This window comes from Salmo salar, chromosome 04, assembly GCF_965601325.2.
Source record: "Salmo salar chromosome 04, fSalSal1, whole genome shotgun sequence".
Lineage (NCBI taxonomy): Eukaryota > Metazoa > Chordata > Actinopteri > Salmoniformes > Salmonidae > Salmo > Salmo salar.
The window spans coordinates 43,082,114-43,109,799 of record NC_138294.1 but is presented as its reverse complement, the minus strand read 5'-3'; the positions used below and the strand labels follow the sequence as shown (position 1 = coordinate 43,109,799).

At 42.7% G+C, this 27,686-nt stretch overlaps 2 protein-coding genes across 2 annotated transcripts in view; one reads left to right on the top strand and one right to left on the bottom strand.

The window, feature by feature from the left end:
- Positions 1 to 17,185, bottom strand: part of LOC106602927 (bifunctional heparan sulfate N-deacetylase/N-sulfotransferase 1) — a 113,996-nt gene extending 96,811 nt beyond the window's left edge. Inside the window, exon 1 of the mRNA XM_014195941.3 lies at positions 16,827 to 17,185. The gene's annotated coding sequence lies outside the window, so the exon portion shown is untranslated. The remainder of the gene's footprint in view (positions 1 to 16,826) is intronic.
- A 2,735-nt stretch (positions 17,186 to 19,920) lies between these two features.
- Positions 19,921 to 26,121, top strand: LOC106602925 (pre-mRNA-splicing factor RBM22). Its single transcript, XM_014195939.3, has 11 exons — positions 19,921 to 20,022; positions 20,397 to 20,450; positions 20,633 to 20,662; positions 20,929 to 21,061; positions 21,234 to 21,334; positions 22,445 to 22,617; positions 22,825 to 23,025; positions 23,151 to 23,315; positions 23,520 to 23,611; positions 23,820 to 23,945; positions 24,136 to 26,121. Exons 1-11 carry the CDS (start codon positions 19,969 to 19,971, stop codon positions 24,276 to 24,278), a joined length of 1,272 nt encoding a protein of 423 aa, XP_014051414.1. The 5' UTR covers positions 19,921 to 19,968; the 3' UTR covers positions 24,279 to 26,121.
- Positions 26,122 to 27,686: the final 1,565 nt, after the last annotated feature.

The following is a 27,686-nucleotide window of genomic DNA, read 5'->3' as shown; positions in this document are numbered from 1 at the left end:
CAAAGGACTTTCTGAAACTCGTCAGTCGATTCTTGTTCTGAGAAACGAAGGCTATTCCATGCGAGATATTGCCAAGAAACTGAAGATCTCGTACAATGCTGTGTACTACTCCCTTCACAGAACAGCGCAAACTGGCTCTTACCAGAATAGAGAGTGGGAGGCCCCGGTTTACAACTGAGCAAGAGGACAAAGTACATTAGAGTGTCTAGTTTGAGAAACAGACGCCTCACAAGTCCTCAACTGGCAGCTTCATTAAATAGTACCCACAAAACACCAGTCTCAATGTCAACAGTGAAGAGGTGACTCCGGGATGCTGGCCTTCTAGGCAGCGTTGCAAAGAAAAAGCCATATCTCAGACTGGCCAATTAAAAGAAAAGCTAAGATGGGCAAAAGCACACAGACACTGGACAGAGGAAGATTGGAAAAAAGCGTTATGGACAGACGAATCTAAGTTTGAGGTGTTTGGATCACAAAGAAGAACATTCGTGAGATGCAGAAAAAATGTAAAGATGCTGGGAGGAGTGCTTGACGCCATCTGTCAAGCATGGTGGAGGCAATGTGATGGTCTGGGGGTGCTTTGGTGGTGGTAAAGTGGGAGATTTGTACAGGGTAAAAGGGATCTTGAAGAAGGAAGGCTATCACTCCATTTTGCAACGACATACACTGTGGACGGCGCTTAATAGGAGCCAATTTCCAAACTATGCAAGAACTATTTAGGGAAGAAGCAATCAGCTGGTATTCTGTCTATAATGGAGTGGCCAGCACAGTCACCGGATCTCAACTCTATTGAGCTGTTGTGGGAGCATCTTGACCGTATGGTACGTAAGAAGTACCCATCAAGCCAATCCAACTTGTGGGAGGTGCTTCAGGGAGCATGGGGTGAAATCTCTTCAGATTACCTCAACAAATTGACTACTAGAATGCCAAAAGGTCTGCAAGGATGTATGCTGCAAATGGAGGATTCTTTGATGAAAGCAAAGTTAAGGACAATTTCAATTAAAAAAATCATTATTTGTAACCTTGTCAACATCTTGACTATATTTCCTATTCATTTTGCAACTCGTTTCATGCATGTTTTCATGGAAAACAAGAACATTTCTAAGTGACCTTGAATGGTGGTGTATATCAGTTATCTGTGAATATTTCCACTCTAAAATCTGATTTAAAAAAATCCCATATCGGTCAGGCTCTAGAGTCACCCACGTACTCAGCTAGAGCAACGCCAAGGTTTGGTCTCAGGCTATGCACACAAGTTTTCCATAGAACTCAACAACCGAGAGGCCAATCATTTTACGACATTTTGTAACCATGACAATGGCTCACGAAGAACAAACGCTGAGATGAGTACAAATTGGGGCTACGAATACCACATTAAAAATCAAGTCATTTTGCCTTCAGTTCTTTCTTTTCTTTGCCTTTTGGATCATCATGTGCTTTCTTTGTTGTGTCTAATTTCCCACCAAACACTAGCATGTTGTTATTATGACAATAGCCATTAATTTGCTCTGGTCATGGCAAGGCATTAGCCTAATTCTGCTATGCTATAACAAAAATGTATTTATGAAAAAAGGTAATTCATTAAATGCAAATCATCTTTTTACTAAAAGCTTAATACGAGCGCAGTTCTGAGCCACCTCTAGGCCTATCCTTTAGCAGCTGTTAGTGCTGATAGAACTGGGAACATGCGGCATAGTCCTCTGTAGCTCAGTTAGTAGAGCATGCCACTTGCATTGCCAGGATAGAGGATTCGATTCCCGGGACCACCCATACGTAAAATGTATGCACGCATGACTAAGTCATTTGAATAATAGTTTCTGCTTAATGGCATATATGATATGTAGGATGAGCCAGGCAGGCGGTTTTCGGCATTTCAGCTCCATAGTGCCTCTACCTCACAGTTCAATGAAGCTCACCTTTCCCAGGTGGACTGGGATAGAAAATGTAATCAAATCAAGATACGAAAAAAGTGTAATTGGTTTATAGGCCTAATCAAGTGTTAATTAGCAAGTAAATAAAAAAATTAAAAAGGCAGGTAAGTAAGCATAGCAATTACATATGACAGCTTACAGCTCAATTCCCACACACACCAAAACAAACCCACATCAGTTTCTCTGGAAAACAAAACCAAGATGGATACAAGCGAACCTCTCCTGGCAACTTCACCAAAACAGTATTAAAACAGATTTTGCACCCATGAGCAAATGTAGCTGAAAACAGCTTCAAACTGAGCTTAGGGCTCCTCTAAAACAACATTCCTGTGCTGCAAGAAAGAGGGCTTAGACTTAATGAGAAAAACAATGTTTGTGTGAAAATTTAGGAGTACCCCCACAGTGCTAGTTTATTCTGAATAGGTCAAGACTGAGACAAAAGCAACCTAAAACTAAACTCACGCATGGATGAGGAGCGTCATCAAAAGCAGATTCTGGAAGGAGGTCATATGCATGTATGACGAGTTTACTGACAACTGCCCTAGATGCTCAAGATTAAAAAGAGTCAAACTTACAGGAGTGGAGCTCATCATTTTACATGTACGGCCCCAAAACAAACAAGCTCTAACCCATCTCTGTGTGCGGTCCCCTGAGCCAAAGAGCCATGTTCCAATCGAATCTCAGAAAATGTAGAAGAGCTTCACCAGCTCAGAGCGGCTAAAAACAGTGTCCTATAATGAGGCATGTCGACATCCATTGATTGCAGCTCACATTTAGCGCCCCATGCTATGTCGGCTAAACATAATGTAAGCTTTGCCACAAAGCCTATTACACAACTCCCACAGAACCTTGATCGCCCTGTTCTCACAAGAGAGCTAGTCTGCCTTTTTTTTTTTTTAAACAGGTTTTCATATTTGAATTTATATAACACATTCTAAGTAGTAAGTAATGTAATATTAACACACTTTACATTCCAAAGTAAACATAAAAAAATAAACATGATCAAAAAGGAAGCAGCCTCATGTTTGTAACTGATAAGTGGAGCTCGTTTCCCACCTGAGGGCCCAGAGGCAAATGATGAAAATACAGTATCTTCCAGATGGCACATTCAATCTCTTCCCCATGCAGTACCAGACAGAGGGAAGCAGGAGAAATTCCACACCCAGCACCAGTGTCGCTCCATATCGGATGTGCCCATGGGTACAAGATAGTGGAAACTAGAGCAACAAAAGGCAGACACTTAAATTCAGATGAGGGAAAGAAACCCATCCTTGAGTCAGCAGTTCTGCTGCACAGAACATGCTAACAATCAGGGCTGAGATCCTGGGATTATTTACACACACACACACACACACACACACACACACACACACACACACACACACACACACACACACACACACACACAGTAGACTGAGGGAAGCATGTGGGTCTGCAGAAAGGCCCAGGGCACCTGCTTAGGCATATACGGTACACATAAACACATGCTGATCATGTTTTGCTTTTGGGAATAAAACAGAACATCAACTTCTCGATTGCAACAACATTGAGTCTCCAGAGAAGTAAAGGGAAATAATTAAGCCGTGTTAATGAACTAGAAAAAGGAGGCTGGCAGCAGAATCCGCTTCATCTAGACTCTCCCTTCTTACAGTACTTCTGAGAGAGAGAGAGGGGGGGGAGGATAAACGTGAGCACGGACACAAAAATGTACTGTAGAAGAAAGCTCAAATCTGTCTTTCCCAGAAGACGGAAGATTGGATAGGACATTCCAGCACAATGTAATAAGAAACTGAATCAGATGTCCATGCGAGATGGGTGTGTTGCAGGGTGGAGGGGCTCGGGTACAACCAAAGGTCCTAGGCTCCACGCCAGCCATAGCAGTGGAATTACATCATGTGGGGAATTGTCTCTGGAATTAGAGGGGCTGAGAGGCTTGAACTGCTGCCTACCACAGCCTAGTCTCTCCTCCGTTCCATCACCCTTTCCTCCCCATGACAACGCCACCTTTGTCAGCTCTCCGGGTGAAATAACACAGACAAGGAAGCAAAAACAAGTCAGTCATTTTGTCACCGCTCTTGACATTTGAACCCAATTTCTTCCATCCAGCAGCAATGTAATTCAAACAGCTTGCTTGCCTGGCTGGAAGAGACAAGTATATCACACTTGGGCTGACAGAAAAAAAAAAAAGCAAGCGACAGAAATAGCCATCTGCGTGTCGTGTGGAAGCATTGAGATGAGCAATATCAGTTATCCAAGCACACGTTGTGTGTCTGAGCAAGTTAGAGCAACTCATTTTGAAAAACGATTTTACGGCGACAAAGTGCCAATTCTGGCCTCGACCCTGTCTGGGAATTAATATTTCTTCCAGGCATACGCTGCGTGATGCAGTGACCTTTCTCTGCTTGCTCCCATTGTTTTCTCTGTCTGCACTCTTCCCTCAGCCCTGTGTAAACACATTGACACAATCTCACAGGGCACCAACTGGAATGGAACAAGTACACAGGCTGAATAATCAAATTCAATTCCACTAAGAGGAGCAATTGCCATGTAATACCTAACTCACGGTATGTGGCCTGTAAAAACAATGGGCAATATTGATATGATCCCCTTTCAAAACAGCCCCATTGTTACCTTTCTTGTTGGCATTCACCTTCTATAGAGCCATTGCTTTGCCGGCATCTGAGCACGAGACATTCAAGTTTGACCCTGTTGTTGCAATCGTTATCATGGTGACATGACAGCAAACAGTATCAAGTGCTCAATTCCTCAGAACGAACTGTTTTCATTTCTTCACAACAACGTGTGAGAAGCTGGCCCATACTTGTAAATAATTCCCTTGTAAAAATGTGTAAACTTTCCTGTTATGGTGAATAAGAAGTTGGCTCCAGTTAAACTAAAAACGTTTTCAGATATGTTCTGGTAATTATATGCGCTGGCTAGCCAGATAGTTGATAGCTAGCTAAAACATTGACTAGAAAGTTGCATGTTTTAGTTGCTGTTTGAGGAAAAGTTTGTCAGACAGCAAAATAATGTTCGCGACTTGACGTGTGCCAAAGCTGGTTATACAGTTGCACCATTGAGAGCATTTTGAAAGCTGCATCACTACTTGGTGTGGCAACTGCTTGGCATCCAACCGCAAGGCACTACAGAGGGTGCTGTGTATTTGCTCTTTTCTTATTCCCCCCCCCAAAAAATGGTACTTTTTAACTCTGTATTGTTGAGAAGGGCTTGTTAATAAGGATTTCCAGTAAAGTTTACACCTGTTGTATTCGGCTCATGTGACAAATAAAATTTGACTAGGTCGGTTGCCGGAAATATACACGGAATGCAAAGAAAAAAACATTACGAGACACTGGTTAAAAGGTGGATTTTTAAGCCTTGTTGAGACATGGATTGTGTGTGCCATTCGGAGGGTGAATGGAATGGACAAGACAATATTTTTAAGTGCCTTTGAACTAGGTATTCTAGTAGGTGCCAGGCGCACGGGTTCGTGATAACTGCAATACTTCTGGGCTTTTCATGCTCAAGAATGACCCACCACCCAATGACATCCAGCCAACTTGACCCAACTGTGCAAAGCATTGGAGTCAACAACGGCCAGCATCCCTGTGGAATGCTCTCGACACCTCGTAGAGTCCATGCACGATGAATTGAGGCTGTTCTGAGGGCAAAGCGGGGGGGAAACGTAATATTAGGAAGGTGTTATTAACATTTTGCACACTCAGTGTAAGCACAGGCTTTGTCTGCGGGCAATAACTTTCAGATATAAAGAAAAGCAAAAAGCGGCATGCTAAAGTTGCCAGCTTTTCGTCTTGGTTTGAAAGGGGTATAAATTCTAAAACTGTGAATGACAATCGCTTCAGTTTAATTTATTTATTTAAGTGGACCACTGTGCATCTGCAGCTGATACCCATGAAGTCATTGGTGCCTGACTGGCTCATCATTAGGGATGAGTTGAGCTGCTTGTTAAGACACAAAGCTACTTACTGCACAATCTACGTAAAGGCAACTTTCAATTTCCATTTCAATGGAGAATCCATTTACTGGCACGGACAGGGCTGCATACCAATAGAGTGACTGACTGCACCTAAGACACGAGGGGACAGCAGGCAGCTCTACATCCATGTGGGAATACAGTCTATTCCTGCTGGCAGAGACCTGTCCTACAGTCTGACTGAACACTTCAGCCACCTGAATGCTTTTCAATTATTCACATTTTTCAGAAAAAGACATGACATAACTTCCCTGACTGCTAAAATAAATCTAAAAACGAGCTTGAAGCGGTCACTCATTGTGACAGTTCCATAGTCTGGTACAAGAGAGAGGTAGAAGCCTGGCCTGGGAGACTGATGTAACAAGGGGAAACTGAAGAGCAAGGCTGGTTGATATGGCCCAAAATCCCAATAACTTCATATCAGTAGAATATGAGACTGCAGAGACATAATGTGTGTAGAATAGATAGCATGGTGTAACTGTAATATCATAGAACACTGAAATCACACAAACCTAATACATTTTTTATTTCACCTTGATTTAACCAGGTAGGCCCGTTACAACAGTGACCTGGCCAAGATAAAGCAAAGCAGTGCGACAAACAGAGTTACACATGGGATAAACAAACGTACAGTCAACAACAATAGAAAAATCTATATACAGTGCGTGCAAATGGAGTAAGATTAGGGAGGTAAGGCAATAAATAGGCCATAGTGGTGAAACAATTACAATTTAGCATCAACACGAGTGATAGATGTGCAGAAGATGAATGTGCAAGTAGAGATACTGGGGTGCAAAGAAGCAAAAAATAAATAACAATATGGGGATGAGGTAGTTGGGTGGGCTATTTACAGATAGGCTGTGTACAGGTGCAATGATCAGTAAGCTGCTCTGACTGCTGATGCATAAAGTTAGTGAGGGAGATGTAAGTCTCCAACTTCAGTGATATTTTCTTTTGCAATTCGTTCCAGTCATTGGCAGCAGAGAACTGGAAGGAAAGGCGGCCAAAGGAGGAGTTGGCTTTGGGGATGACCAGTGAAATATACCTGCTGGAGCGCATGCTACGGATGGGTGCTGCTAAGGTGACCAGTGAGCTGAGATAAGGCAGGGCTTTACCTAGCATAGACTTATAGATGACCAGGAGCCAGTGGGTTTGGCGATGAATATGAAGCGAGGGCCAGCCAACGAGAGCGTACAGGTCGCAGTGGTGGGTAGTATATGGGGCTTTGGTGACAAAATGGATGACACTGATCGACTGCATCCAATTTGCTGAGTAGAGTGTTGGAGGCTATTTTGTAAACGACGTCACCAAAGTCAAGGATCGGTAGGATGGTCAGTTTTAGAAGGGTATGTTTGGCAGCATGAGTGAAGGATGCTTTGTGGCGAAATAGGAAGCCGATTCTAGATTTAACTTTGGATTGATTGGAGATGTTTGATCTGAGTCTGGAAGGAGAGTTTACAGTCTAACCAGACACCTAGGTATTTGTAGTTGTCCATATATTCTAAGTCAGAACCATCCAGAGTAGTGATGTTAGACAGTGTGGGAAGCGATCGGTTGAAGAGCATGCACTTAGTTTTACTTACATTTAAGAGCAGTTGGAAGCACGGAAGGAGAGTTGTATGGCATTGAAGCTCGTCTGGAGGGTAGTTAACAGTCTCCAAAGAAGGGCCAGAAGTACACAGAATGGTGTCGTCTGCATAGAGGTGGATCAGAGAAGCACCAGCAGCAAGAGCGACATCATTGATGTATACAGAGAAGAGTCGGCCCGAGAATTGAACCCTGTGGCACCACCATAGAGACAGCCAGAGGTCCGGACAACAGGCCCTCCGATTTGACACACTGAACTCAGAAGTAGTTGGTGAACCAGGCGAGGCAGTCATTTGAGAAACCAAGGCTGTTGAGTCTGCCGATAAGAATGCGGTGATTGACAGTCGAAAGCCTTGGCCGGGTCGATGAAGATGGCTGCACAGTATTTTAAAATTGATGGCAGTTATATCGTTTAGGACATTAAGTGTGGCTGAGGTGCACCCACCGGCTCGGAAACCAGATTCCATAGTGGAGAAGGTACGGTGGGATTCAAAATGGTCGGTGATCCGTTTGTTGGCTTTCAAAGACTTTAGAAGGGCAGGGCAGGATGGATATAGGTGTGTATCAGTTTGGGTCTAGAGTGTCTCCCCCTTTGAAGAGGGGGACGACCGCAGCAGCTTTCCAATCTTTAGGGATCTCAGACGATACGAAAGAGGTTGAACAGGCTAGTAATAGGGGTTGCAACAATTGTGGTGGATAATTTTTGAAAGAAAGGGTCCAGATTGTCTAGCCCAGCTGATTTGTAGGGTTCCAGATTTTGCAGCTCTTTCAGAACATCAGCTATCTGGATTTGGGTGAAGGAGAAATGGTGGGGGCTTTGGCGGGTTGCTGTGGAGGGTGCCGGGCAGTTGACCGGGGTAGGGGTAGCCAGGTGGAAAGCATGGCCAGCCGTAGAGAAATGCTTATTGAAATGTTCAATTATCGTGGATTTATCGGAGGTGACAGTGTTTCCTAGCCTCAGTGCAGTGGGCAGCTGTGAGGAGGTTCTCCATGAACTTTACAGTGTCCCAGAACTTGTTGGAGTATGTGCTACAGAATGCAAATTTGTGTTTGAAAAAGCTAGCCTTTGCTTTCCTAAATGACTGTGTATATTGGTTCTTAACTTCCCTGAAAAGTTGCATATCACGGAGGCTATTCGATGCGAATGCAGTACGCAACAATATGTTTTCGTGATGGTCAAGGGCAGTCAAGTCTGGAGTGAACCAAGGGCTATATCTGTTCTTAGTTCTTTTTTTTTTCTTTTCTATTTTTTTAATGGGGCATGGTTATTTAAGATGGTGAGGAAAGCACTTTTAAAGAATAACCAGACATCCTCTACTGATGGGATGAGGTCAATATCCTTCCAGGATACCCGGGCCAGGTCGATAAGAAAGGCCTGCTCGCAGAAGTGTTTTAGGGAGTGTTTGACAGTGACGAGGTGTGGTCGTTTGACCGCGGACCCATTACGGACGCAGGCAATGAGGCAGTGATTGCTGAGATCCTAGTTGAAGACAGCAGAGGTGTATTTAGAGGGCAGGTTGTTCAGGATGATATCTATGAGGGTGCCCACGTTTACAGATTTAGGGTTGTACCTGGTAGTTTCCTTGATAACTTGTGTGAGATTGAGGGCATCTAGCTTAGATTGTAGGACGGCCGGGGTGCATGTCCCAGTTTAGGTCACCTAACAGTATGAACTCTGAAGATAAATTCACATATGGTGTCCAGGGCACAGCTGGGGGCTGAGGGGGGTCTAGAACAAACAGCAACGGTGAGAGAGTTGTTTCTGGAAAGGTGGATTTAGAAGTATAAGCTCAAATTGTTTGGGCACAGACCTGGATAGTATGACAGAACTCTGCAGGCCATTTCTGCAGTAGATTGCAACTCCGCCCCCTTTGGCAGTTCTATCTTGTCGGAAAATGTTATAGTTAGGGCTGGAAATTTCAGGATTTTTGGTGTTCTTCCTAAGCCAGGATTCAGACACGGCTAGGACATCCAGGTTGGCAGTGTGCGCTAAAGCAGTGAATAAAACAAACTTAGGGAGGAGGCTTCTAATGTTAACATGCATGAAACCAAGGCTTTTATGGTTACAGAACAAATGATAGCGCCTGGGGAATAGGAGTGGAACTGGGGGCTACAGGGCATGGGTTAACCTTTACATCACCAGAGGATGAGTAGGATAAGGGTACGGCTAAAGGCTATGAGAACTGGTCGTCTATTGCTTTGGGAACAGAATAAAAGAAGCAGATTTCTGGGCGTGGTAGAGTAGATTCAGGGCATAATGTTGGATGTTAGTACAGTGGAGGTAAACCTAGGCGTTGAGAGGTTTTGTCTCTGGAGGCACCAGTTAATCCAGGTGAGGTCTCCGCATGTGTGTGGGGTGGGACAAAAAGACCTAAGGCATGTTGAGCGGGACTGAGGGCTCTACAGTTAAATAAAACAATGACAACTAGCCAAGACAGCAGTAGACAAGACATATTGACATTAGAGAGAGGCATAAAGCAAATTACAGGTGTTGATCAGGAGAGCTAAGACAATAACGGGTAAATGGCGATGAATGGGCAGAGCGGGTCAGTTGCGTACATACAGGACCTGAGTTCGAGGCTGGGGCCGACATGTAAACAAAATTAGGTACCGTGTTATTGAAATAGTCCAGGGGGCACTTGTGTAACCAAGTGATCATAGGGTCAAAAGAGCAGCAATAGGTGAGTCAATGTGCCGTTCGGTAGTCACTACTACGCTGACGAGCAGGGGACACAGCGTTCAGAAAAGTTAGCGGGCCAAGGCTAGTAGAAGGTTCTTCGGCGACATCGTAACAGAATAGACTGTTGAAACCACATCGGGCGATCACGTCGGCAGTCCAGTCGTGATGGATCGGCGGGGTGCCGTGTCAACAATAAAGGGTCCAGGCCAATTGGCACAGGAGGTATTGTAGCCCTAGAATTAGGTGGTATATGGGGCTAGCTGGTGTTTGCTTCGGGACAGAGGCGTTAGCTAACAGTAGCCACTCGTTTGCAGCTAGCTAGCTGCGATGATCCGGTGTAACGATCCAGATCAGCAGGAATTCGGTGATGTGGTAGAGAGAAGCAGCCCGATATGCTCTGGGTTGATATCGCGCTGTGCAGACTGGCAGGTATTGTCTGAGCTAAGGCTGGCTGGTGACCGAGAAAAAGGTGAAGACCGCTATCCGTGGCTAACAACGTAGGTAGTTAGCCGGCTAGCTCCTGATGGAAGTTCCAGTTATAAGGAATAAAAATAGCAGATCCGTACCACATTGGGTGAAGCGGGTTGCAGAAAAGTATATTTAGTTCGTAGATAGAAAGTGAGATTAAGATATACATGAAGAAGACCAGCTATTTACACAGGATAAGACAAACACACACGTCCGACTGCTACACCATTTTGGATCAGAAAATACATCGCAAAGCTCTACTGCAGACTGGTACCATCATGCCAATCTCACTTCGGGGTAAATTAACAAGCAGCAGATGTCCTACTGTATCACGGCTGACTGAAAATGAAAAGAATGGCAGTCTGATACCTGGGGGATTGTATGCCACTGTGTGTATTGCGACATTTACAGAGTCAAAGACGTGTAATTCACGCTGGCTGCGTGGAGATGTGTTTATCTGGATCCATGTGATTACAGATGCAGGGCTAATACAACCACCTGCAGTGGTCGAGCTGCAAGGCTCATGCCCACTGGATTATCGGATCATACTCAGATTAACATCATACTCAGCATTATTCCTGTGACATTTTCACTGCTGGCTTGGGCAATGACCATGACACTAACATGTGCATTTTAGACCACACTGATCAGATCAGCGGATTTGACATGCTGGTAAATACCAGTGGTTGCTATTGACATGCCAGTATCTGTTGTTGCTATTTCCATTTAATAAGCCTTACAGTGTGAAAATGTACATTGGTATTGAGAGAGCATGCATTGAACATAGTGTGTTTATGAGAGCATTGTTGTTGTAACTGTGTGCAAGCTGCCAATGGCCAATTGAGTAAACAGCAGCCCATCTAGCCTAGCTGTGCTAATTTGGCACACACTGAAACATGGTGGCTCATGTGTCAGAGGCACTTTACTTAGTCAACAACGCTGTTCACATCAGCTGTGACAACAACAATGGCAATGTGGATATGAGGGGGGGGGGGGGGGGATGATTGGATGTTTTACCAAATGCTGCCCATCTGTCAGGAAATGTACAGACATCTTTCAGCCAGATCTAACTCGGCACGCAGATTTGTTGGTGAGAATCTTCTCTGATCTATTCTCATGAAATCAATCTGGACCTGCATGCCTGACGCTCTGCCGGGTCGAACAGGACTAAATCAGAAGACAGACAGGCACAAACACCGTTGGATAAAAGAGCAGAACCATACTGCCAACAAACTTCATTAACTGTAGTCTCCACAGACGAATAAGTGACTCATGAGTACCAAACAGTAGCACATTCTTAGAGCATTTAGTGTCCCTCTTTGTCATAATACCATGAACTGCATTCTAAACATGCAAGCAGACAGCGAGTCCCCACTGTTCTATCACGCTACTCTCAATCAATTTTCATTCCATTTTAACCAGTCAAAAGAATCCAGTAGTGTAAACCTAAGGAACTGATCTCTGTCAAACAAATTACATTAGTGTGGTTTACAATAGTAGCAAGGACCCCTGGATAATCATTGGGTTAAGATGATGGATCAACAGAGTAATCCCAGTCATTACAGAGAATCAGCTAGTTGGCTCGTGTACACGCGCAGACAAACACAGAACCAGGACTTTGCATACAGTATGTCTGACTTGGAAGGTTTTACAACAGATGGGGGGGCTAGGCCTTTATCGAACTGAAAGCAAACTGTGGCAAACTAGGCCTATCATTTGCCCTGTGCCTTACTTCAGAGCAGTTAGACATCATATCGTTATCCTTCACTGTCTGAACTTTGACCCCACACACACTTCCAGAACAACACATGCACCTTATTAATGAAGTTAAGCGGCTCGCTGTGCCAAGAGATAAGAGGCCAGCTGCTGATGTATTCTACCGCGAATGAGAAGGAGTTGATACTTGGGTGAGTTGAACACAAATATCCCTGTGTTGACAGAGAGGCAAAGTGACAGCTTGCTCAGTGTCGGTTCCAGCAGGGAGGGTGGAGGGAGATACTGGGCCAGGCAGAACTTGGCAGTGCCCCTGCGAAGAAGACAAATTGTTATGCAGTCCCTAGATTTGGCACGCTCCTCCTGGAGATTAATTACTCTTTCCTCCGTGTCGAACAGAATGAGAGCTAGAGGAGAGAGGCACTGGCTGGCTGGCAGCATGGGGACTGGGGAGAGGACCAGTGACAGGCACACAGGGCCATAGGCATTATGTGGTCCGGTTCCTTTACTTCTGGTTACCAACAGCCACAGACGGGGACAACCAACCCTCCTCCTGACCACCACTCATCACAAGTGGCAGTTATGTGGTTAAGTTAGTAGCCATTTAACTGTTTTGGTAAATTGTTTTGGAAGGAAGCATACTGCCAGAATGTATGGAATTGAGTTAAGCGGCAATGAGTATTGCACGTGTACAAATATAGTTTGGCCTACAGACCCAATAGTGGAATATCATGACTAGAGTACATCATCTTACCGCTACTACTTTTACTCAATCATGGACCATGTAGAACACACCCTGATGCAAATAGCCTATTGTTCTACAGAGCCAATCTGAAGGGGCGAGGAGGTACTTAACTTGTATTCACCATACGTTCCAATAATTTGTAATATTACTGCACGATCAAACAATAGATGCCTTGATGAGCAACCCAGGTCATGCTTCACAGCCTCAGGGGTTCTTTAAAGCTGCAAAATGTAACAAAGAAATGTGTGTTATAGATGTCACTCATTGGAAGCAAGTCTAAGAAGTGGCAGATTTGTTCTATGCTCTGTTTCTATGGCTCCCATTAGAAAGTTCCGTTTTTCCGCGTCTTTTACTTTCGGTTTTGTATATCAATGATTCTCTACACTATACATAGCTTCTTTTGTCGTAAACTGAAAATAGGTGAACTATTTGAATTTTTGCAACCAGGAAATGGCGGAGCATTTCTGCATATTGCACCTTTAAGTAGATTGTTTCGCCATCAATTAGGGATACATTAGAACTCAGTTGACCAATATTGCAACCGGACACTGACAGATCACGGGAGCAGGGACTGCATGCCATTAATCTGAGGGGCACATCAATCTGCAGTACACCATTACGTAACCATCTATGGTAACAGTTTAATGGAATATACTAATGGATATTGCATTGGTGGAGGATGATCTTGATCATACCTACAAAAAGTGGGCTTTTTAAGAGCATTTCAAAGCCGAGGTATAATTCTCAAGTACACTAAAATCTACAGTCCGGGCCATAAAACATATTAAAAGATTATAGTGTAAAAACATCTGGTCTTCATTTTGCTAAAGGTCCATTACACAGATTATACCGCCACAAGATAGGACAAAACGTAAATGCTTACGGCCAAAAAATAAAATAAATAATATATTTTTTTAAATCACTAATGGTGGCTTTAGGAGAGAGTCTTGGATATTATTTACTATCCATTACAATCCATCACATAGGTGAAGCGTTTCCGTGGTTAAACTCAATAAGTGAAATAGATGAATGATATTTTCGATCTTCATTCGCCCTGGATAAAAATGGAAAAACTAGTGTAGCCTATGAGTCCTGGTAACCATGATGAAAAGGTATGAGCACATCATTAGTGGGGCACTTTAACTACTGTACAATGACTGTGGCCAATCAACTACAGGCCTGTAACATCCAGCAGCACGTGTTCACCAACCTAACATCACAGTGAAGTCTAGAGGCAGAAAGTTGGCAGAGCGAAGGAACTCTCTCCATACAATGATGTGTTTCATCACAGACGAGCAATTAATTAATGTCAGTGATTCATGTCAGGCAAACAAAGTGCCTTGTGAGAGGGGAGCATACATCATTGACTTGGGAGGGCAGAGGGTGAGGTTTGGGTTTTAGGAGAGTCAGAGCATAGGCTAATGCAAAAACTGGAAACCAACATCTGTTGAATGCAGTAAAATACCAATTCCACATAGTGGTTTACAATAACATAATATTTGTGAATGAACAGTACCATTGTCTAATGTTATGGCATGAGATATGAGTGAAGGCAGATGACAAATAAAATTGATTAAATGAGATCCGTTTGAAAAAATGTATATTTAGATAAATCTGTCAAATAAAAAGTCAAACTGAATAAACACCATTATGTAAGACACTAACTAATCAGGTCAGGTGCACCCTAAAGTAAACATGATTTTAATAAATGTAATGTCAACACCCTTCTGCGTAGACTTATGTAACATCAGAACCAAATGTATGCATTGCAATTTTATTTATGTAGCCCAAATCAACATCACTCTACAATTAAGCCATCTCCCAGGGGGGGGGTAGAAAGCAATATTCTGGGGAGAAATAGGGCTATGAGCACATTCTGATTAATTTGCCTAAGTGCTGGTGGTGGACTGTGACCCACTATAGGAGAGAGGGAAGCACCCTGTGGAGTAGCACAGCAAGTGCTCGGTGAGGTAGGTTTCGACTAGAGGTCCAAGGATTGCAAGGTTGACTGAGTCCAATCCCATGATAAAGGAAAGCTTAACCTGAGACAGTGAGGGAACATTTTCTGTGTTGCATGTGCAGTGTAACTTATGATAAGCCCTCGCTGATGGAGCTATCGAATAATAGCTCAAAACGGTTGGTAAGTTGTCAAGGATGGCGGTCACGTGTGTCTGCGAGCATTGGATCACTGGTTCGAGCCTGGTATGGGGACAGGGACAGCGGAGGAAGCTAAACTGTCAGCAGCACACTGACATCTGTCTCACAGCATGAAGAAAAACACATTGTATGCATAAGTATGCAAAAGGGAACCTGTATTATGCAAAGGGAACCTCTTGATGTTTATATGTCAAAAAACAACATAGGTTTATTTTATTCCCCAATAAAGTGTGGTCTAAGGTTTAAAACATTGCAAAATACAGCCAAATGAAGTGATCACTCCTGAAAGTGTTTGGCAGAAAGCAATCTGACAACTGACCAACAGGAACAGAAAGAAGTAGGCAAAGCATATTGCTATAGGAAATGGCATATGCCTTGCCTGAATCTAGAAACGTAATCGACTTTTCACAGAAAAGGAACACAATATGGTCAGAACTGCTCTGCTAAAACAATTTCATGAGAGTGACCAAGGCAAAAACATCTTGCAGATCCTGAGAATATGAGTGCAAAGAAAATGGGGCTCCCGAGTGGCGCAGCGGTCTGAGACACTGCAACTCAGTGCTAGAAGCGTCACTACAGACCCTGGTTCAATTCCAGGCTGTATCACAACCAGCCGTGATTGGGAGTCCCATAGGGCGGCGCACAATTGGCCAAGCGTCGCCGGTTTAGGCCGGGGTATGACGTTATTGTAAATAAGAATTTGTTCTTAACTGACTTGTCTAGTTAAATAAAGGTTAAATAAAAATATTTGTAGTTGGCTACACTTCTATTATAACACTCAAACTGTGCGCACAATTTGGCAACATGTCAGCTAGTAACGTTAGCTAGCTAGGGCCGAGTATAGACAAAACAGGACATGTTGCTGTTTACGTGTGCATTGCATTGCAGTAGTAGGATCCATCACTGCTGTTCTTAAATGGTTACATTTAAGCACTGGCATAATAAAAGGCATTCAACATTGATATCCATGTTACTATGTTGTTTTATATTAATCACCAAAGTGAGTCTTCTGGAGAAAAAAAAAAAAAAACATTCACTCAGCAACTGTGCATGGACACAAAAGCTGTAACGTTAAATGCTATCCTTCCTGGCTAGTTAGTTAGCTTGATTGATTCTGTACACCGAAAATAGCTGGCTGTTTTCAACTCATGGTTTAACTGGCTAGCAGAACTAACGTTAGTTAGTTAGCAGGCTAGCTGAATCAGTGTGAAGCTAACGTTACCAGATAACCTAGCTATCATCATGCATTAGCGTTGCAGTTTACCAGGTTAATAAATCACTGTATACTCTTTGTTTTACTGTTATAAATATAGGTCGCGATCAACCGTATTTACGATTTTAGACAACCATTTAAAAAGGCTCACATATCTAACTAACGATGTCCTCGTTTCTCTGTCGTTGTAGCTACAATAGCTGTCTCCCCGCTTCTCCAAATTCGAGAGTCGAATTTGGAGAAGGGGAGACTTTCAGAGGCTAACGTTAAGTACAGTAGCGTTCTCCGGGAACGCGTGTGCTTCCTGCAGCACGCTTACTACACAAACCCATTTAACTTACCCACTTGATTGTTTCATCGACACGACCAAACCTTGGTGTCTAAAAGCTGGATTTGAAGTTCGGCTTTAGGCAGTAGCTTTACCAGAATTCGGGCGTCCCGGTTTAGATTTAGACTACTCCTAGGGTGCGCGAGAAACACGAGCGGACTCGCCTCACTCCTTCTATTTGGGAGTATTCATTAAGCCGATTCTGTTGCAAAACCTTTTATGTGTTGTTAAACGTTTTGCAACAGAACCCGTTTCCTCCAAACTGAAAATGCTTTGCAACGAAAACGAGAGTATATATTGGAGTAATGCAGGTAGGCCCCGCAACGTTTTGTTCCATTTGCTCTGTTTGGTTCTTAAAATGTGAACGGTTTCCGTTTCAATACGCAATGAATACACCCCTGGTCGCCTTCTCGGAGAGTAGCGAATGGTCGCTAGATGACGTAACAATACCTCGACTGATCCCCCCTAAAAACAAAACGTCAACAAGCTGATTTTTTAAATATTTTTTTTATTTCACCTTTATTTAACCAGGTAGGCTAGTTGAGAACAAGTTCTCATTTGCAACTGCGACCTGGCCAAGATAACGCATAGCAATTCGACACATACAACAACACAGAAGTTACACATGGAATAAACAAAACATACAGTCAATAATACAGTAGAACAAAAGAAAACAAAAAGTCAATATACAGTGAGTGCAAATGAGTTAAGTTAAGGCAATAAATAGGCCATGGTGGCGAAGTAATTACAATATAGCAATTAAACACTGGAATGGTAGATGTGTAGAAGATGAATGTGCAAGTAGAGATATTGGGGTGCAAAGGAGCAAGATAAATAAATAAATACAGTATGGGGATGAGGTAGGTAGATAGATAGGCTGTTTACAGATGGGCTATGTACAGGTGCAGTGATCTGTGAGCTGCTCTGACAGCTTGTGCTTAAAGCTAGTGAGGGAGATATGAGTCTCCAGCTTCAGATATTTTTGCAGTTCGTTCCAGTCATTGGCAGCAGAGAACTGAAAGGAAAGACGACCAAAGGAGGAATTGGCTTTGGGGGTGACCAGTGAGATAAACCTGCTGGAACGCGTGCTACGAGTGGGTGCTGCTATGGTGACCAGTGAGCTGAGATAAGGCGGGGCTTTACCTAGCATGATGAGGCTCATTGCAACATTAGTTTGGGATTTTATATATATATATATATATATATATATATATATATATATATATTATATATATATATTATATTGTTGTTTTGTTGAATATAGGCTGTAATTAAAAATTACAAAAATTACACATTCCACTGAACATTCACGATGGGATAAGAATTACAATAATCTCTATCTCTTCTCTCTCTCACTCGCTTCATCTCGGCCTCTCCTCTCTCTCTGAAGGCATGGGTTTCATACTATATAGATAGATGCCTTATGACACGAATGGGGCAGGGATCCGAAGTCTTCTGAGAGAGTTGATCCATTGCTCTTCAACAGAAACATACCTCTTTACACCTGTGCCTGCTATAATGCATTTATGAAATCACTAAAATACATAAATGTGTTAATCCCTAATCCTGGTTATTCTTATGGTTTTACAGATAAATAGTAGTATCTTTGACCTCTGCTCAGGCCATGCTGTTAATCAAATCAAATTGATTTATATAGCCCTTCTTACATCAGCTGATATCTCAAAGTGCTGTACAGAAACCCAGCCTAAACCCAAACAGCAAGCAATGCAGGTGTAGAAGCACGGTGGCTAGGAAAAACTCCCTAGAAAGGCCAAAACCTAGGAAGAAACCTAGAGAGGCACCAGGCTATGAGGGGTGGCCAGTCCTCTTCTGGCTGTGCCAGGTGGAGATTATAACAGAACATGGCCAAGATGTTCAAATGTTCATAAATGACCAGCATGGTCAAATAATAATAATCACAGTGGTTGTCGAGGGTGCAACAAGTCAGCACCTCAAGAGTAAATGTCTGTTGGCTTCTCATAACCGACCGATCATTGAGAGTATCTCTACCGCTCCTGCTAATCATCACGGTCATGGCCCAGTTTTTCAAAACTTTTTATCTGGATCAGAATGATCCGTATTTGTAATCGTCTTTTTTGCTATTCAGGATCAGATCGATCTAGCTGTTTTTTAGCCATTCTTTTCAGGAAATAATCAGATAGGATCCTTCTGATCTAGATACCACAATATCAAGATCACAGAATCTGGATTTTCAGTGCATTGAACAGGCCTACACTTTGCCATCTACTGGACATGTTGTGATAGGCTACTTTGTCATAGGGAAACAGAGATGACTAAACTACATGAATAAATGTATGGTTAGTGCTATCCGGGGTCCTTGGGACATCCCTACCCTAAATCCTTAGCCTAGCCATAACCCTAACCTTTACTTAAGAATTTAAAATGTCAACTTCAACGGGGTATGGATGTCCCAAGGATAAAATAATTATAGAACCCACATACTTGCATTTACTAGACACTTCTCAAAATAACTGACCACATAGCCTACCTATACCGCAGTATAACATAATTAACCTTTGGTTTTCAGATGTAAGAACTTCTTTAAACTCCTCACCTTACATACATTAATATGTATTGGTTTTAGGGCCTTTCACCTTTCTAAATCCACCCTGAATCCACCCTTCCAGTGGGATCAAAATAATCCAGATTTTCGCATCAACATTTTCCTAATCACATTCTTTGAGTTTTGAAAAACGCAACAACATATAATCCTGTTTAAAGGTCAGATTGGGTTACCAAATCCTTATAATACTATATTTTTTTTTAAGTTGTAAAAACCCAATTCTAACATTTAATCCTATCTGATTACCGAAATCCGATCAGATAATTTAACAAAAAAAAAAAACCCACATGAGAGACTGGGGGTAAATTACTTTACACCCTTTCCTCAATGAGCAACCGCTATATACGCACAACCATGCTGGTAGAAGTATTCACGATACACATTGAAATGATCCACAAATGATCCACATATTAAAATTATCCAAATAATTGTTGAAGATGTTGTTTCGACTGTGAAATAATAGTTATAGACTTTTATTAGCGCGTGTGTGTGGACGCGTGTGCGTGTTTTTGGTCTGATCACGTGAGATGCTTTTTGCTGCATTGCATGCTGGGAAGCAAACTTTTTGAAAATGGCGACATCTTTAGGAGCTAATATTTACAACAGACAAAATTGGGAAGACGCGGTATGTTTGAAATGACATTTTCAGTTAATCAGAATTATTTGAAAGGAATATGTCATTTGTAATTGTTATTCCGTGACATTGACTGTGTCAATAAGCGGTGGTAGCATTGTATTAGACAAGTATTGTCATTTGAGCTCGCTTAGCTAGCTAATACCTAACTGGCATGGAATCGCCCAATAATAACAGTGCAAATCAGATATGGTTTCTAGCTAGTTTACTAAGTCGTTGCGCTAGCAAAATAAAACAAAAACATTCACAGCTACGTAGCTAACTAAACGTGAACAAAAATTGGTTCCAGCCAACCTTAGTAAGTTTGCTAGCTGACGTTAATTGTTTTGTTTGTTACTGTAATGTACTAATCTTCCCTTGCACAGGATTTTCCTATTCTCTGCCAGACATGTCTTGGAGAGAATCCTTATATTCGAATGGTAAGTTTAATCAATTGTCTTTTGGTTATTGTTCTGTAGGAGTTAACTGTTAACAATTTTATGCTAAATTTCATATGAAACCATATCTCTGTGGCTGAAACATGTTATTTTGATTTGCATGTTCTTCTAGTTATGGTTATTTATAAAAACTCGCCCTGTATCACACTGTTTCTATTTGATAGACCAAGGAGAAATATGGCAAGGAGTGTAAGGTAAGAAATTAAGTTAATTCATTCTTAGTTGGATAATCAGTCACTGTTTACTCATAGCAGAGTTCTCCAACTTAGGTTCTGAGGAGATACTGGGTGTGCAATCTATGACTAGCTGATGTATTTGTATGAGCTACTGCCAGGCTAGAAAGAGAGCCTGCACATACATCAGCTCTCCAACACTGGAGTTAAAGAACCATACTAAAGTACAGAGTATGAAACTGCAATCTAAACAGACTGACACCCTGCTACCGCTATGTCCTGCTTAGATATGTGCCAGGCCCTTCACAGTGTTCCGATGGTGTCCTGGGACCCGCATGCGATTCAAAAAGACAGAGGTGTGCCAGACGTGCAGTAAGATGAAGAATGTCTGTCAGACGTGCCTGCTGGATCTAGAGTATGGTGAGTCAACAAAGACAGTTTTTGGAACACTCATCCTCTGGCCAGGTTATGCCTGTTACCAGAATGAATATACACATGAATATACACATAGTTGTACGGGTATAAAAGAGAGATATTGCACTTCAGACACGTTCAGTGTGGCTGTTGTCTAAATTGGCATTACTCCATCTAGGCTTGCCAATACAGGTCCGAGACACTGGGCTGTCAATCAAGGACGACGTGCCAAAATCCGACGTGAACAAGGAATACTACACTCAGAACATGGAAAGAGAGGTGATGTATTTTCCCTTATTTAAGATCAAAAGTCATTCCTAACATTAAGATCTGAGTCCCGTGAGTAAACCTCTAATTGTGTCGTTAATGTTATCAGACAGATCTACGTTTACATTCTGTCATATAACTTGGCTTGCTTCGTAAATATCCTTACAGTATGTTCATGCCAAGAAGGTTCAGATAGCACCCTTTGACCCTTCTCATTTTCCCTTGGAAAGATTCCAGACAATGTTTACTCACTGATTTGAGTACCACCCAAAAATATCTGCTCTTTGGTCCTCTTGTCTGAGATGTGTACCTTCGTGGCCAGGTCATTCATCATTATTTCATTCTTCATGAGGTTTCCTGTCAAATCGAACACCCTGGTTTTAATTAGAGGCCGGCAAATATATAGTTTCACCGATATTATCAGCCAATATTGGCCTTTTCCCGATAGGAAATATCATGCTTATCTGAGTACTTGTTGAATAGGTATCCACTTTAGCAGTGAGCACTGCCAATGATTCATTTATGGGTTTGAATTGTAAGTCGAGGGCAGAGGTGATCTCCTCACAAACAATCTCTTGTATAGTAGCGGACAGCTCTTTCTATTGTCTGGTGCTGAGAGACGCCATCTTCCCACAGTTTAATTGTGGACGGACAAATTCTAGCTGCAGGAGCGAAATAGACCTGCTAGTTATTTCTTGTCACACAATAAATGTCCCACACCTTAATATTTTGTTTAGTATTGCCAAGTTTTAAGAAATAAGTTCATTAATTCATAGTAATTTGCAAAAGAAAGCCATGAAAATGCCATGCGTTTCCATGGATCCCACCAGAACCGGAAACAGATCTGAACACTTGTGACCATTCATGATGTGTCATTACTGTCACAATGTAATAATTCAACATTTGAAACCTTTGTCTTCTACAATTGCTCTTTTGGTTGACAATTTATGAGAACTTGGTGTGTAAAAATCTTGCCTTTTAATTTCCTCGGCAGATGTAACAGTAAGTTGTCTCCCCAAAAATCAGAATCGTTATCAGACCCAAAATACCAATATCGGTGGGGCTTTAGTTTTAATGGAACCAAAATGCACCCTCTTGACGGTAGCTCTTTCCTGACCGCAGATAGGGAACTCTGATGGTACACGGCCAGTGGGTCTCCTGGGTAAGGCCCCCAGCTCTAGTGACATGCTGTTGAAGCTAGCCCGCACCACGCCTTACTACAAGAGGAACAGACCACACATCTGCTCCTTCTGGGTGAAGGGAGAATGTAAGAGAGGAGAAGAGTGTCCCTACAGGTGAGCAACTGTCAACATCATGAATCCAAAGGTGGAAAGAGAGTCTTGACACACGTGTTAAACATCAGGCAGCTGTTGACTTATGAGCCAATGGAAAAAGTAAACTTAAGGTCTGATTATCAACTTTGTCCAAGATAAGATTGTTTCCAAGGATGTTGACATATGTTTTGCTTTAACTCTCATTAACTATGAACTACTGAACTCCAGGCATGAGAAGCCAACTGATCCTGACGATCCCCTGGCAGACCAGAACATTAAGGACCGTTACTATGGTATCAACGACCCTGTGGCTGACAAGCTGCTGAAGAGGGCCTCCACCATGCCTAGACTGGATACGCCAGAGGACAAGTCCATCACTACACTGTATGTGGGGGGGCTCGGAGACTCCATCACTGATTCAGAGCTTAGGTGAGTGCCTGCTCGGGAATTAATGTAGTACATTTTACTCCAAATGAAGCATATGAAATTTTGACACGTGTGCTTTGCTGAATGTTTACAATGGTTGGGTGCTCTAACCGCGTGCCTCCCAACAGGAACCATTTCTACCAGTTTGGGGAGATCCGGACCACCACCATCGTTCAGAGGCAGCAGTGTGCCTTCATCCAGTTTGCCACCCGTCAGGCTGCAGAGTTGGCTGCTGAGAAATCCTTCAACAAGCTCATTATCAAAGGTCGCAGACTCAACGTCAAGTGGGGCAGGTAAAGTCCCACCCTCTGATATGACAATCTCATACACTATCACCTGTGGTTTGTAATACTAGTGACAGATGGCTATGCCAGCAGGTGCCCATTCGTCTGTTGACTGATTGCTCTGTTATCATAGATATTACAAGCTGTGCATTTTCAACCCAGTATAAATTCCCACAGTGTGACATTAATTGATTGATATGTGTCCTGTCACAGGTCCCAGGGAGCGCGGGGGAAGGAGGGAAGGGAGAGGGAAGGGGTGACAGAGATGGGGATGAAGCTGGAGCCGGTACCTGGACTGCCTGGAGGTGAGGGCAATTAATTACATTTATTTTCTAAAAACTTTTTAACCTTAGTAGTTGTCACAAAGTGCTAATACAGATACCAGAAACAAATGTATAAGCACGGGACACACGAGAGCTACACTTTTATCTTTTAGCAGTAAAACTCTCACATTTGACCATACACTTCCAATAATGTGATTGTCAATACTCACCCTTTGTCTCTGACCTGCAGCGCTACCTCTGCCACCTGTGGATGAAGATGCCCCTACCAACTATTTCAACCTGGGCCCCAACTCAGCCCCTCCTGTCATGAACATCAGTCTACCCCCACCCCCCGGCGTGGCTATGCCCCCTCCAGGTAAACAAGAGTCCCATGAATTCTCCTCCCACCTTTTCCCATACTTTCCCCCCTATAGAGGACCACATTTGAAAGAAGTGTTTTATTATCCTGAGTCCTAATGTACTCAATCTCTCTGTGTAAGACTCTTTGTTTAACCTCCAAAGCAGATCAGCAGCACTTATAACTTGTGGTGTTTCCATCCCTACAGGCTTTGGCCCACCTATGTTCCACTCCATGGACCCCATGGCGATACCCCATCCCATGGGGATGAGGCCTCCTGGCCATGTCCACTACCCCTCCCAGGATCCACAGCGCATGGGTGCACACGCCAGTCGTCACGGAGGCTCCTAGACCCTGCTGTTTTTAATGACATTTTGATTTAGTCTTATACCAATTCCTTACCAAATTACCAATTCCACCCTATAAACAAACCAGGCACAGTAACTGTAGGCACATTTCACTGATGTGAGATCCATGTTCTAAGCGTTATATAGAGGATAACCTCTGTTTGTGCACCAGCAAGGTCTCGCTGGTTAGGAAAAGGGAGTTCTGAACAGTGTAATTTTTAATGGTTCCTTAAACCTTCCTCCATTTCAACCTATGTTCTAACCAAGGGTTGGAACCGGTTCAGGGAGCAGAACCGAAAATAAATTATTTGAGGAAAAGAACCCGAACTGAAAACGTGATCTATAGTGTTCTGGAACAGTCCACAAAAATCGCAACGGAGCACCTATGCAAGCCCTCTCTGTCACTCAAACTTATTCCAGCATCTGCCTTCCAGCTGGAAATCTTTGCCAGTGGGTGTGTGTGTTGGCTATTTGCCCCTCCCCTCTGAAGCATAGGTTACTGTAGCCTACTGACGACGTTACCCGCATAATTTAGAAATTAGGGAGAGATGTTTATTTAAAGAATGAATTGACTTTTTCAATTATAGTTAAGGGATACTATTGTTTTCACACCTCACATTGGATTTATTACCTACAAAAAGGTAAGATGTGTTTTTAATTCTAGTTCTGCTCTGCACACACAAGCTTGTTAACTAATATTTGATCTGGTCCAACATTAAACCAACTCGGAAGTTCAATGACATTCAAAGTTTCTCCATAGAAGCCGATCCTCCGTAGGTATACTTCTGTGGGCCTAATTCAGACAATGCATGTCATAACAAGATGCCCAGGGCTTCAAGGCAAGCTTCCTCCATTCTCTCTCCTCAACCTGAAATTTTCTGTTCCATTTCACGCCCTACACACAGTGTGTGTGTTTGTCTTTCATTATGATTAAACCATGCTGTTACGGCAAAATACTATTTGCTCTTAACAACTTTCCTATACAGATTAAGTCGCTTACCCGCTCCACAGCAAGCTGCTCTAGCCGCACTGATTGGTGAAGTCATTTAACGTTGAGCTAAATGTAAACAAAAATGTATATTTCAGAGGTTTAAAAAGGAATATGAAGGAGCTATATGTTCGAACTGGTTCAGCACTTTATTTTGCTGGTCAGAACAGTGAAACGGGATGAAAACAATAATGGTTCTGTTCAAAACGAAACGATTGTAAAATGATTTATTTTCCAACCCCTGGTTCTAACTCGGATGGCTTGTATATTTGAAAGGAGGGAGGTTTATGTTTGTAAAATGTGCATATTGTACAAAACATTTCTTATACAAGAAATGTCAAACTATTTCCATTTGTACAAAATTATTCTGTATATCATGCATTTTGTGCAGGATTGTCAGACGTTAAAGATGGAGTCCTCATTAGGGCAAACGGCTCCTTTATTTATTTTGTTGTTGATGAAATGGAGGTGAGCACCGTGGCAATTTTTTTAATGCAGTACATATTCTGCTCTATCGTGTGTGCAACAGTGTCAAAGGGGGGTAAAGTGTTCATTGTTTGCTGTATTTTTTGTTGGTGTAATATCCCAAACGGCCATGGCAATTTCATCAAGTATTACAGCTTTAACGGTCTTAAGAAACTCCAGTTGTTAAGACCATTTACTTCCATGTGGTGGCACTATTATCTAAAGATTGATGAAGTTGTCCATGTCTCCGTAGAATTGTAAATGTCTTTGTTTTAATAGAACTGTGAAATGTATGCTTGTCACATTTTAGCTTCATGAATATTATCCTTTCATTTGAAAAGTTATGTACATAGTTTACAAAGTTCTGTCCTTGATAAATAATTATCTGGTTTAAGGCATTCTTGATATCGTTAGTTGAGGCAGAAAAAGACAGGGAGCCAACAATATCTCAAGAAACACAGTAACTATCCACTATTTGGACTCCCAGTTTATGTATGGAAGAGTACAAAGATAAGTCCTCTGCAAATCATTTGTCATCTCAATTCTAAAGCGGTCATGGTATGAAGTCTTAATTTTATCAGAGTATTGGGTGGCCCGGCTCCTGGGGGTGCAGTTGAAGTTGCGCTGGTCACACATGCTCTCCCAGGTCAGACTAGGCTCAGCACGGGCCTACAGAAGCTCAAACCCAGGCAGGGGGAACATCCACACACTACCTGCTGTCCCTCCAAATGGCATTGGGGCCCTTACAGAAATAAATGGGTGTCAGGATTTGAATTAGTAAGTATAACCATATTAAATTTGCCCTCTTCTCAAAAGCCCTCTAGTGTGTGGGTCATGGTAGCATGGTGTGAAGAGATCTCAAAGTTGAGTGACAAGACAGATGACCGGTTTTGATTAGTCATTTCCCGTTGTGTCTAGATATAAATCGGTCTTGACTGTTTTTTTTTTTTGTGTGTGTGTGTGTGTGTGTGTGTGTGTGTGTGTGTGTGTGTTTACTTCGGCATGTTAAAATATAAGCTTTACTCAGTGGCCCAGACTGGTGTGTGAGCCTGCGCCAAGTTCTGGATTCACAAGCAGACAGCATAGTGGTTTCAGAAGCCGGCCAAGAAGGAAACCAGACTCCTAGAACTTTCTTTGACTGAGACTCTTAGAATGAACTGAAGGTGTGTGTGTGTTGAGGGCAGCTACTGAGGCAGTAGCTGGGGCTCACGTGTTGAAGCAACTGTAGTTGGATGGGGTGATTTTCTGAGGCAGCTAAGGGAGACAGGCAGAGATGGCAGACAGCAGCTGGTCTTGCCATGGGGAGACGTAGAGCTTGGGGATCACAGTGTCATTGAACGTCACACGAGGAACTTCTTTCAGAGAACCAGAGTAACCTTTGAGGTGGATTGTTAGAACCTCTGCTAGACAGCAGGCTGAGCTCCTCCATCACATCCTTAGGAACGCCGATCACCTTCCCCAGGTCGAAGTGCTCTAACACAGACAAGAGAACACACAAAGGCAGATACAGTAGATGGTGTAGTTATAAAATGTACATACAATCCCATGCTAGAGAGAAACACAGACTTGATTGTCTTTTGACTTGATTGTAGGGACTTTTTTACCTTGTGAACAAAGCCACTGCCCAAGCTGGAGCGGGTTTTTCCCCCCTACACGTAGGCCTACAGCCAACGTTCAAAGTTCCGTTTGTCTTCTGTGTTCCATAGAATATGACTGACTGGCTCTAACAGTGCATGACTGAATTGCAGACACTAATCATGTAGCTAGCCTCTCACTGTTTGTAACAGTGTCTGAGACTGGCACGTTGTACTTTTTTTCAGATCATCAACGAGGATGATTACTTCAAGAATGTGTTTGATTACTACAATCAAGTCAAAAGACATTTCTATGCCCCAGTAGATATGGAATATATTAACTTTTTCTAATCAAATAGGATTGAACCCAAAGATGATCGAATTC

Excerpts from the sequence above, each read along its gene's own strand:
- LOC106602925 (XM_014195939.3), top strand. The coding sequence starts at position 19,969 with ATGGCGACATCTTTAGGAGCTAATATTTACAACAGACAAAATTGGGAA. Across the intron at positions 20,451-20,632 it reads AGAATCCTTATATTCGAATG|ACCAAGGAGAAATATGGCAA; the intron begins GTAAGTTTAATC and ends TCTATTTGATAG. Across the intron at positions 23,612-23,819 it reads GGTACCTGGACTGCCTGGAG|CGCTACCTCTGCCACCTGTG; the intron begins GTGAGGGCAATT and ends TCTGACCTGCAG.